This window comes from Vulpes lagopus, chromosome 12 (genome assembly GCF_018345385.1).
Source record: "Vulpes lagopus strain Blue_001 chromosome 12, ASM1834538v1, whole genome shotgun sequence".
In the NCBI taxonomy this organism is placed as follows: Eukaryota; Metazoa; Chordata; class Mammalia; order Carnivora; family Canidae; genus Vulpes; species Vulpes lagopus.
In genome coordinates this window covers 28,204,753-28,217,604 of record NC_054835.1, presented here as the reverse complement: position 1 = coordinate 28,217,604, position 12,852 = coordinate 28,204,753, and the positions used below count along the sequence as shown (strand labels likewise).

Genomic DNA, 12,852 nt, shown 5'->3' with positions numbered 1-12,852 from the left:
TGTGTCTATCATAAAAAAAAAAAAAAAAAAAAAAAAAAAAGACGGCCTGAGTTAGAGGGGCACCTGAATGGCTCAGTTGGTTAAGAGTTTGCTTTCAACTCAGGTTATAATGCCAGAGTCCTGGAATCAAGTGCAAGTCTGGCAATTGTGGGGAGTCTGTTTCTCCCTCTACTATTACCCTACACTCATACACATGCTAATAAAATCTTAAAAAAAAAAAAAAAGGCTGAGTTGAAGACCTTTGCACTGTCCAGTAGGCAATCAGATACTTGCATGTGGAGGTGAGAAAACAGGGCAGGGCTAGAAATATAAATTTTAAGAATTGGGGTGCCTAGGTGGCTCAGTGGGTTAAATGTATGACTTCTGCTGAAGTCATAATCTCTCATGATCTCAGGGTCCTGGGATCATACCCTGCATTGAGGTCTTGCCCTGCATTGGGCTTTACTTTAAGTGAGGAATCTGCTTGTCCCTCTCCCTCTCCTTCTGCCCCTCTCCCCAGTGGAGCACGTGCTCTCTCTCTCTCTCTCAAATAAATAAATAAATAAATAAATAAATAAATAAATAAAATCTTTATTTTTTTAATTTATTTTTAAAGATTTTATTTATTCATGAGAGACAGAGAGAGAGAGAGAGAGAGAGAGAGAGAGAGGGAGAGAGAGAGGCGCAGAGACAGGCAGAGGGAGAAGCAGCAGACTCCATGCAGGGAGCCCAATAAGGGACTCGATCCCGGGACTCCAGGATCCCGCCCTGGGTTGAAAGCAGGCACTAAACCGCTGAGCCACCCAGGGATCCCAGATAAATAAAATCTTTAAAAAAGAATTATTGGCATATAGTAATTGAACTGTCAATGTGAATAAGATAGAGAATTCGAATGAGAGAGAGAGAGCAGAACAGAATAGTCAGCAAAAGGTCTGCTATAGGTCTTAAAAGACCTGTCACACTTCAGGGCTTCCAAAGATGAGCTTCCAAGGGAGACAGAAAAGCCAGATAGATAAGGAAGGAAATCTGAAGTGTGGCATCCAAATGAGGTTTCAAGAGTTTGTGGACAACAAACAAATATTGAGCTCCTACTATGTATAAGGCTTTGTACAATTGATATTGACACTCCAAATATATGTGTCTGAGGTTTTAAGTTTTATCATAACCACCTTTAAAGCTAAGGCTTAATTCAAAGTTTTTTCTCGGTCAGAACAGCATTCATTTCTCTTTCCATTCCCAAATCCACTTGAACATTCAAGGTCACCATTTTTAGAAGTTCTGTATTTTTAAAGAAAATAAATCTCTCCTGAGCTATAAAACAAAAATTCAGATTGCTCCTCTACTATATGTCTAGAAAATAGCCCAGTTAGCATGAAAATATCTCACCTGAATACTTAGATTAACTATAGATATTGGCAATAATAGGTCATTCCCACCCTTAGTATCATATCTAGATAACAATGAGAGCCAGAAATACTCAATAATGATCCTGACTGATGATATGCTCAAGAGCAGAAATTGTCACTTGCCATATCTCCATGCACATACTAGCACTTTATAAATATTTAATCTTGCTTAAATGAGCCAATCTTGCTAATTTTAAATAGTAATCCAAGTAAACTGTTCACAAGATAATTGAAAGCATCAAGTTAAGTAAAATGTGTAAAAGAACTTTTCTTTGGTACTTTATAACTATAGGCACTTAAAAAATGTCTCAGGATTAGCACTCTGCTGAGCTAGGTGTTTAATAAAGCTTTAATCAACTGAAGAAAGATGTACAGTATTTTAAAATGGAGAAAGAAACTAAAATTTATTACGGACCTTTTCTGTGCTAAACATTTTATATTTGTTAATATGATCTTTCCAATAATCCCACTAATTATTACCTTTTACTTGCATGTGAGGAAACTGATAACTTGCTGTAAGGCTCACAGTTGGTAATTTCAGAGATGTGTTACAAATCCAAATTTGTATGACTCCAAGGTTCATGCTCATTTGTGCACAGCAGTGCTTCTCAAACTTTTTCACCAAGTAATGCCAAATTGCAATGGAAAAAAAGACATATGACATATTCCTAGGAGGCTTTGGGAGACTACTGAGGTATCCAGTTTTTTTTTTTTTTAAGATTTTATTTATTTATTCATGAGAGACACACACAGAGAGGCAGAGACAGGCAGAGACACAGAGGGAGAGAAGCAGGCCCCATGCAGGAAGCCCCACGTGGGACTCCATCCCAGGTCTTCTCCAGGATCACGCCCTGGACTGAAGGCAGCGCTAAACCGCTGGGCCACCCGGGCTGCCCAGGTATCCAGTTTAAACTGGATCTTCCAAGTTTTAGGTTTATTCAAAAATTTATTTTTATGTTTACATTTTACTTTACAATGCATTAAAATTTATTTAATATATAATATTTTAAAGGGCTTACCAGTTAAAATTCAATTCTTCTCTCTCAAAAAAAAAAATTGAGAGAATCTGACACCACAGGAGTATTTTCCATAAAAATCCCATAGCTTTGTTTAGTTCCCAGTACATGGCCTCATAAACCTGAATCCTAGTTTGAAAGCCTTACTAGAGCAAAATGCATTAAAGAACTGTGAAGAATGATGCGAAAACAATAATTATTGGCAACTCAAGGCTCAGAATAAGATATTAATAACACATAACTGTATGACTACAGATAGAGTCGACTACTTTAACTCGCCACCGCCAGTGAAACAAAGTTCTAAACATGACTGATTCCACTCAGTTTGTGCAAACTTAACTGAAGCACTATCCTTAAATAGGTTAACACCATCCGTTCACCCAAGACCTTGGTAGCTTTACATGCATGAATTCTCCTCGCGAACATTTACGTAATGTCCATGGTGTGCGCAGATGGGACTGATACCAGTAGTTAAGCACGGCACCAAGTGACAATCCACATTTTGACCAGTTCTACCAGATTTTCCCTGTCTTCCCAAATGGGGGACAAACACTTCTCGAATTCTACCCACAAAGCCCCCACCCTAAAGGGGCTCACAATTTGGAGGTAGGTCAGGGTAGAAGAAAGGGTACTAGGTTTTTTATTTTGGCTTGAAGAAAACTATGCTCTAAGGTTCTGTGTCCTTGTTTTCCTCATGGTTACGGTTGTGAGCATTTGAAATGTGTGGGATTTGCTAAAGTGCTCAACATATGTTTCCTTCCTTAGATCTTACGTACTTAAAGGACTCTGATTTGCAATACTTAGGGAGTTCCTTTAAGCTGGGGAAAAAAATTTAAAAAAAACAGTCTTACATATGTAGTGAACGAGTTACTCCCCTAAAGAAATCACATTCACTTACGCAAAGAGAGACTGCGTAAACCACCTTCCAAACCGCCTCAACTCCCTCAAAGTTCTCTATTTTAGAAGGGGATCCCTTCTCAACTCTTTACCAGAGCAGGAGCTCCTGCGTAGCCCAATTACTCCCTCTCAGGAAAGAGGAGCCCATGCCCACCCCGCTACTGAGACATTACTTGCTTACTTTTCCAGCTACTTCTTAAGCAAGGCAGGCCGTGAACCAACGGTCTCAGAAACCACCATGCTTCAGACCAGACTCGCGGGGAATGCGTCAGTGTGTGCGGGGATTGGATGCCTAGGGCTCCTCGTGGCGTGGCGGTGGGGGGCTGGCCCACAATCCCTCGCGCGGGCGAGGGCGAGGGCAGGAACGGCGAAGGGGGAAAGCAAGGGGGAGACCCGACGTGAGAAGACGTGAAACTGGAACCGTGTAATGGAGACGCCGATTAATCCTTATATGGCCATTTCACACCCCAAACCGGTAACTGGCTAGTGTGTGCGTTATCCCCATTCGGGGATATCCTTCCTATTAATAACCTTGAGGTTCCACCCAACGGCCCGGGGCTGAGTGCTGGAAATGAGGTGTCTAGGGCCTGGTTCTCCATCTTGCGGTCTCCACCCATCTTTTTACTGTCAGGATGTATGTTTGATGGGAAAACTGTAAATGGGATTTGTAAGAATCACGACAGAAACGGTGCGCCTACGAGAAAATACAGCACTCTTTTTTTTTTTTTTTTTTAAATACAGCACTCTTCTCAGAGGGGACAAGCCTAAGGCCGCATGCAGTCAGGCCCAAGACCCCGCCCTTTCCGCCTTACGTCTGACGTCACATGGCGCGCGCGGGCGTGCGGAGTGGAGGCTGCAGTTTAGCAACCGTGGGTGCGCGCGGATAGCGCGCGTAGGCGTCCGGTTTTGAAATGCAGCGGGATTTAGTGAGTTTCCCGCTGTCCCCAGCGGTGCGGGTGAAGCTGGTGTCCGCAGGTTTCCAAACTGCTGAGGAACTCCTAGAGGTGAAACCATGTGAACTCAGCAAAGGTAACGACTTCCGACGGCAAGCTCAGGCACACGGTGCCTGACACGGTCGGTGTCGCCTCCATCGCGGTTCTTCCGCCTTCAGGCTTCCGCCCAGTCTCCGCCAGATTCCTCCTCCTAAGGCTGCGTTTGCAACGTGAAACCTCGCCTTGACTCCAATTAAACATGGTGTAAATGGGTTAGAGATATGGTCTTGAAAACATTTACTGATTGTTTTCTCTACCTGTGCCTGTCGAATCCTGAGGATTATCTATTTGATTACTCAAAGGACCCTGTTAACGTGGATTATTATGTCCAATATACTGATGAAGGAACAGATGCTTGGGGAGGTTAAGTAACTTTTCATGATGCCTAGGATAGGAAATTGTCGGGCCAGAATTGGTCCCCAGACAGCTTGTCTAGTTTCAGCTGTTCCAAAGACCAAGGGGCAAGGGATTATATTTAAGAAATGAAAGATTTGCGATAGGACTGGAGACACTAAGCGAGAAAGGGATCAGAATCCCCAGCAGCTGGAGAAAGCAATGGAAAAAAGACGTTGCTTCTGTTTTGTAATTCACTAGAAAAACAAAACCATAAACACCAAACCTCTCATTCCAGAGCACTGTAGATTATACATTGGTGGGAACCACCGTATCATGAGGTAAACAAAAATGACGCTGTATTGCCCTCATTCTCACTGTACATGTTACACTAAGATGTGCTCAGAACTGCTCTTAAGATAGAACAAAATTTTAAGCCCTTGCCCTTATTAAAAGAACATACAGAGGTTTCAACTCGCTACTCAAGAATCAATGTTGTAGATTGTTAGCGATTTGTTTTAAAGCTTATACTGCACAGTTTCCCAAAGTTTGATGGGCTCTTTTACTTTTTTTTTTTCCCCAAAAAGTTGGTTATACAGAAAAAAAAAAAAGAATCTGCGTGATAATGATAGCAAACATTTATGGAGCATTCTGGATGGCCTCGGTATTCTAACGAGCTTTTCTTTTTTCTTTTTTTTTGTTTTAAGATTTTATTTATTTATTCTTGGGAGACAAAGAGGGAGCCAGAGAAATAGAGAGAGAAGCAGGCTCCCTGCAGGGAGCCGGATGTGGGACTTCATCCCAGGACCCCAGGATTACGCCCTGAGCCAAAGGCAGACACTCAACCCCTGAGCCACCCAGGGATCCCTCTACTGAGCTTTTCAACATGTATTATCTTCAGTTTTATAGTAGAAAAGAATCTGAGGAAAAAAAAGTTAACTTGTCCATACTAAGTACCTACATAGTAAGTGGTTCAGTCAGGGTTTACAAGCCCAAGAAACTGACTCCAGAGTTGAGGATTTTATTTTATTTTATTATTATTATTTTTAAATTCATTTATTTATTCATGAGAGACAGAGAGAGAGAGAGAGAGGTAGAGACACAGGCAGAGAGTGAAGCAGGCTCCATGCAGGGTGCCTGACGTGGCACTGGATCCCGGGTCTTCAGGACCACCACCTGGGCCAAAGGCGGCGCTGAACCGCTGAGCCACCCAGGCTGCCCCCAGAATTGAGGATTTTAATTGGATAGGCTTTTCATTTCCGTATCACCTTTATTGTCCTTTATTAGCACCAAATTTATGTTCAAATCCCAACCAAATCAGGCACTGACCTATCAAACTCATAAGTGATGTCATCTTAACCATAATTTCTTTCATTAGCAGTTTGTTTTGTAACTGCCATTTTCTTTTCTCAAGCCATATTGTCTGATAGGAATGAAGTTGTATAGTTGAGGAAGCATAAATGCATTGTTTAAAGTATTGTTCATCAAATAATTGTTCTTCTCATTAAATAAGTTGGACTGGTATGGGAATATTTCATGGCAATGTTTCCATGAAAAGTTTTTATTATGAATGATACATGCACATGTACTTCTTAAAGTTAAATCTTGTTTTAGGCGTTAGAGACCGTTTTCATTCTCTTCTGAAAAATAAATACCTTATTAGATTAAGATAACTGTGACTTCATAAGACCAAAAGGTATAATTATTATTATTATTTTTAAAGATTTTGTTTATTCATGAGAGACACAGAGAGAGAGAGAGGAACAGACACAGGCAGAGGGAGAAGCAGGCTTCATGCCGGGAGCCCGATATGGGACTTGATCCTGCATCTCCAGGATCACACCCTGGGTTGAAGGCGGCACCAAACAGCTGAGCCACCTGGGCTGCCCCAAAAGGGATAATTAAAGGACAGACTGCCAGTACATTTTTATTGATAGTCTTGTAGGTACTCAGATGCTTTAGAGGTTTAGGTTTCTGAATTCTGTTTTTGAGGTAATAAATCTTTTAAGTGTGTAGAGACTAAGAAAACAGATGAATGCCTTTATTAGCTTGAAAAATTCAATAGTTAATGGAATGTTTCATTTTTATGTTTCTTTACTCTTGGCATCACTCTTATTATCTAAAAATTAAAATTAATGACAACCCCATAGTTAAGACTTTTCTATTTCTAAAATCAGGGTTTAGGTTTTTCTTTTCTTCTTTTACTTTCAGAAGTTGGGATATCTAAAGAGGAAGCCTTAGAAACTCTGCAAATTATAAGAAGAGAATGTCTCACAAATAAACCAAGATATGCTGCTACAGCTGAGTCAGGCAAGAAGTGTACAGCACTGGAACTTCTTGAGCAAGAGCATACCCAGAGCTTCATAATTACCTTCTGTTCAGCACTAGATAATATTCTTGGGGGTGGAATACCCTTAACCAAAACAACAGAAATTTGTGGTGTACCGGGTGTTGGAAAAACACAGTTATGGTAAAGTAAAATGTTCCCCTCTTAAGGGTAGGCTTAATAGCATTTTATGTAAGTAATAGAATATGGTGCTCTGGGTCTACATTCAGGAGACCAAAAAAGGCATGTATGTGCTCTTGATTTTTTTGTAGGGTGTATGTGTGCATATGAAACAAAAATCAGTTTACCATTTGTGTTATTTCAGTACCCCATCTTCAGTACCCCATCTGATAAACTGATGTAATTATTTTGGTGTCCAAAAATGTTTCTTTTGCAACATTGTAATGTGATTTTAGGGTAAACCAGTAGTCTTCTATTTTATTATATAGTTAATTCCTGGGAATATATTCAAAGATAGATTTAGTATAAGAAGGGATTTTATCTCCTGAGGCCTAAAAACCACTAAGAAGTCCTTAATCATGGCTTTATGGGTAATCCTTCCCCTAATCCACATATCAGTTGGTTCACATATATCTGGAGCAGAAAGTTAGCCATCTCTGTTGCCTAATGGTGTTACCTAGTGGGTGGTGATGTAAAGTTTGAAAAACACTGCCTTAGATGATTATGATAATGAATTTGGTCATTCAACTTTCTCTTGACAGTATGCAGTTGGCAGTAGATGTGCAGATACCAGAATGTTTTGGAGGAGTGGAGGGTGAAGCAGTTTTTATTGATACTGAAGGAAGTTTTATGGTTGATAGAGTTGTAGACCTTGCTACTGCCTGCATTCAACACCTTCACCTTATTGCAGGAAGACATATGGGAGAGGGTAAGTTATCAAGTGATCTGTCTTCTTTTTTTCTGTATGATAAAAGTAATTTGCATTTGTACCTCTCAAGCCTCAGCAAAAGACCATTTGGAACATGAAGCTTAAATGACTTGACATTGTCCTATTGTTAAACTCCCAGATCTTATTTATAGACTTAGAAATGCCACAGCCTAGACTGGCCTTTTATTCTTTTATGGTCCTCAGTTCTTTTTTTTTTTTTTTTTTAATTTTATCTATTTGAGATAGAACTGAGAGAGAGTGAGCATGAGTGGGGGGAGGGGCAAAGGGAAAGGGAGAAGCAGACTCTTAGCTGAGCAGGGGCCTAGATGTGTGGGGCCTTGATCTCTGGACCCTGGGATCATGACCTGAGCTGAAGGCAGATGCCCAACTGACTGAGCCACCTAGGTGCCCTACCCTCACCTCTTAATGCAGAAGCTCTGGGCCAAAACTTGTGTGTATATTTCACTGTATCACTTCAGATCATCATGCTCTGACCTGCCAGGTGTAAACTGATATTATTAGACAACTTAATGTAAGTAAATGTTGTTTCTTTTCTTTTTTTTTTTTTTTAATTTTTATTTATTTATGATAGTCACAGAGAGAGAGAGAGGCAGAGACACAGGCAGAGGGAGAAGCAGGCTCCATGCACCGGGAGCCTGACGTGGGATTCGATCCCGGGTCTCCAGGATCGCGCCCTGGGCCAAAGGCAGGCGCCAAACCGCTGCGCCACTCAGGGATCCCGTAAATGTTGTTTCAATGCATTCAGTGATTCATTGCATTTAGTTTATATTGACTTCCATACTGGTTTTTCAAAGAACCAAAGGTAGCTTTTTTTTAAAGATTTTATGTATTTTTTATGTATTTATTTGAGAGAGAGGGAAGGGGCAGAGGGAAAAGCAGAATCCTTGCTGAGCAAGGAGCCCCACTTGGGACTCGATCCCAGGACCCTAATATGACCTGAGCTGAAAGCAGCCACTTAACCATCTGAGCCACCCAGGCACCCCACCGAAGTTAGCTCTGAAAAACTATGTTAGAAATGTTTGGAACATTACTGAATGACCTTATGGGGCTCTGAGCAGAATGTAATGGACTTCATGACTGTGTTAATTGTATTAAAGTGTTTGGGAAGTTTTTTTGATCTTGTCATGTAGAAATATTTGATTTTTTTAAGAAAAAATATGGGTAATTTTTTTCTTTTTTGGGGGTAATTTATTTATTTATTTATTTTTTAAAAAGTTTACCTTTTTTTTTTTTTTTTTAGCATTTATTTTTAATTTACTTATTCAGAGAGAGAGAGAGAGACTGAGAGGCAGAGACACAGGCAGAGGGAGAAGCGGGCTCCATGCAGGGAGCCCGACGTGGGACTTGATCCCAGGTCTCCAGGATCAGACCCCGGGCTGCAGGCGGCACTAAACCCGCTGCGCCACTGGGGGTGCCCTTTTGGGGGTAATTTTAATTTAAATGATTTAAATACTTAAAGGTATTCAAGTTCTTGTCATTTTAATTACTTAGGAAATTAACTGGTTTCTGGTTTGACTGTTCTAGTTTATTTTTTGGATGTGTAGTCCTCATTCTTTAATAATTTTAAAAAACAATACTTTTCATAGGATTCTTGTATTCCCTTTAAATGAATGTAATAGCTGGCTATTTTAATTTTCATATGCGTACTAGGTGTCTTTTTTAACTAATGACCAATATGTCTACTGAAAGTCCTTAAAGCTACCCATGACACAATGTGTATTTGTAATAGTGCCTTTTTTCTTTAAGATTTTATTTATTTATTCATGAGAGACACAGAAAGAGACAGAGACATAGGGAGAGGGAGAAGCAGGCTCCCTGTGGGAAGTCCAATGCAAGGCTCAATCCCAGGACCCCAGGATCACTACGGGCAGACATTCAACCACTGAGCCACCCAGGTGCCCCTGAAATAGTGTCTTAAAATCTTATTGTAGGGACACCTGGGTGGCTCATTCAGTTAAAGATCTGCCTTTGGCTCAGATCAAGATCCCTGGGTCCTGGTATTAGGCTCCCTTCTCTGTAAGGAGCCTGCTTCTCCCTCTCCCTCTCCCTCTGCCTACCGCTCCCCTGCTTGCACTTATGCACATGCTGTCTCTCTGTCAAATAAATTATTTAAAAAGAAACCACAACACCTTACTGTAGATATTATAGGTATAGCATTGGTATATAAAGTTTTTAATGATTGCTATGTGATTAAGCTGTTATTTTTTTTTTTTTGGTTAGAGGTGAACTTTTATATTTGTAAAAGTCAGTGCTTTCTGAAATTTAATTTCATGTGTATTTTTTCAATGTTAAAACAAGTATGAAACAAGTTAAAACAAGGATGAAAAAAAGGTCAAGTATGTTTTAAAGTACAGTGATTTTTAACTGGTTTATCTCAGAAATATGTATAAAACCAAACCGTTGTTTGTTTTTTGTTTTGTTTTGTTTTTAAAGATTTTATTTATTTTTTCATGAGAGACACAGAGAGAGAGAGAGAGAGAGAGAGAGAGGCAGAGACACAGGCAGAGGGAGAAGCAGGCTCCATGCAGGTAGCCTGACATGGGACTTGATCCCGTATCGCCAGGATCAGGCCCTGGGCTGAAGGTGATGCTAAACCGCTGAGCCATCTGGGCTGCCTCTGTTTTTTTTTTTTTTTTAAGATTTATTTATTTGAAAGTGCATAAGCAGGGGGGAGGGGCAGAGGGAGAGAATCTCAAGCAGATGTCCTGCTGAGTACAGAGCTGGATGCAGGACTCAGTTTTACCATCCTGAGATCAAGACCTGAGCTTAACCAACTGAGCCATCCAGGTACCCTCCTAAAACTGCTTTTTATTTTTTTTTTTAAAGATTTTATTTATTTATTCATGAGAGAGAGAGAGAGAGGCAGAGACACAGGCAGAGGGAGAAGCAGGCTCCATGCAGGGAGCCTGACATGGGACTTGATCCCAGTTCTCCAGGATCCTGGGCTGAAGGCAGCACTAAACCGCTGAGCCACGCGGGCTGCCCCCTAAAACTGCTTTTTAAAAAAAATATATAATCTAAGAAGAATTTTATATTGTTTCTACTTAAATATAAAAGTATGCTAAAGAAATAATGGAAAAAAGTTACCAAAAGGGAAAAAGATGCTTTTTTTATTGTTAACCTAATTTGCATCCTATGAAAAAAAAAACAAGAAAGGAGAAATTCCATTATGTTACTTCTATTCAATGGAAACCAATAATATAAATATGAAAAGTCAGGTATTAAACCTCTAATTGTATATGTGTATAAAGAATTTCTAGATAGTTTAGTGTTTAAGGAACTAGTGGAAAAGGTGAAAATAAGAGGTCAGGAATTATGCAATGGTAGTTTATAGCAAATTTGTTATAATTTTGTTATCTTTCAATTAAAGTGAAGAGTTGTATTCACAGTGAAGCATTTTATTATTAAAAGGTATTTTCTTCCTATAATATAAATATAATCAAAACAAGTAAAACTAAATTAAGATTGTTTTGTTTATTTTAGAGCACTCAAAAGCTTTGGAGGATTTCACTCTTGAAAATATTCTTTCCCATATTTACTATTTTCGTTGTCATGACTACACAGAACTATTGGCACAAGTTTATCTCCTGCCAGACTTTCTTTCGGAACATTCAAAGGTATGGCTCAAACTACTGAAATACAGCAAACCTTTGGAATATCTTTGGAGGTGTTTGATTAGCATGAAAAATAAGTAAATTGTATAGTGGCGTTAGCCTGTTCAAAAATCTCTTCCTTCCGGGATCCCTGGGTGGCGCAGCGGTTTGGCGCCTGCCTTTGGCCCAGGGCGCGATCCTGGAGACCCGGGATCGAATCCCACGTCGGGCTCCCGGTGCATGGAGCCTGCTTCTCCCTCTGCCTGTATCTCTGCCTCTCTGCCTCTCTCTCTCTCTCTCTCTGTGTGTGACTATCATAAATAAATAAAAATTAAAAAAAAATTAAAAAAAAAAAATCTCTTCCTTCCTTGTCCTATAATTGATTTATACTTACACATATTTAACATATATGCATATATATTTTATGCCTAAAGTATGAAATTGAAATAATATAGGAAGAGGTTCTTCCTCCAGTAATAGTGGAATAGCTTCTAACAAATTCTGTAGAAGATTATATGTGAAAAATAAAACTTCTGTTCTACTGCATCCTAGTACCTCTCCCTAAAGTTGACTACTATTGTTTGTGTGTCTTCTCAAAAAATTTTTTATGCATGTTGCAATATCTGTCTACCCGTTTCTTTTTTTTTTTTAATTCATGAAAGACAGATGCAGAGACAGGCAGAGGGAGAAGTAGGCTCCCTGGTGGAGAGCCCAATGTGGACTCAATCTGAGGACCCCCAGGATCACACCCTGAGCCAAAGGCAGACACTAAACCACTGAGCCACCCAGGTGCTCCTTTCTACCCATTTTTAATATTTTTAGTGGGGTAATACTATAATATGATTCTGATTTTTTTTTTTTTTTTGCTTGGTGTTTTGCGTATCTTTCTATATCACCACATGTGGATAAACCTTTTTATTCAGCTGCATATTATTTCATTTTAAGAAGGTGTTTTTACTGTTGGTGTGAACGTAAAATGGTACAGTTGCCTCAGAAAACAGTATGGCGCTCCTCAAAAAATTAAAAATAGAATTACCATATGACCCAGCAATTCCACTTTTGTGTATATTACCAGAAGAATTGAAAGCCAGGATTTTGAAGAGATATTTGTAAGCCTGTGTTCATAGCAGCATTATTCGTATTACCTAAAATATGGAAGCAACATTCATTGATGAATGAATAAATAAGCAAAATGTGGTATACACATATAATGTAATATTATTCATACTTAAAAAGGAAAGAAATTCTGACATATGCTACAACTTGGATGAATCTTGAGGACATTATGTTAAGTGAAATAAACCAGTCAAAAAAAGACATGCTGTATGATTCCACTTATATGAGATGTGAAGAGTAGTCAAACTCAGAGACATAAAGTAGAATAGTGGTTATGAGGGCTT

At 39.6% G+C, this 12,852-nt stretch overlaps 1 protein-coding gene across 3 annotated transcripts in view; it reads left to right on the top strand.

The window, feature by feature from the left end:
- The first annotated feature begins 4,142 nt into the window (after positions 1–4,142).
- RAD51C (RAD51 paralog C) overlaps positions 4,143–12,852 on the top strand; it is a 40,180-nt gene continuing 31,470 nt past the window's right edge. For all 3 annotated transcript variants that reach the window (XM_041727170.1, XM_041727169.1, XM_041727168.1), the window contains exons 1-4: positions 4,143–4,327; positions 6,835–7,093; positions 7,672–7,838; positions 11,343–11,476. In XM_041727170.1, the coding sequence (XP_041583104.1) occupies positions 4,210–4,327; positions 6,835–7,093; positions 7,672–7,838; positions 11,343–11,476 (678 nt within the window). In that variant the 5' untranslated portion in view covers positions 4,143–4,209. The remainder of the gene's footprint in view (positions 4,328–6,834; positions 7,094–7,671; positions 7,839–11,342; positions 11,477–12,852) is intronic.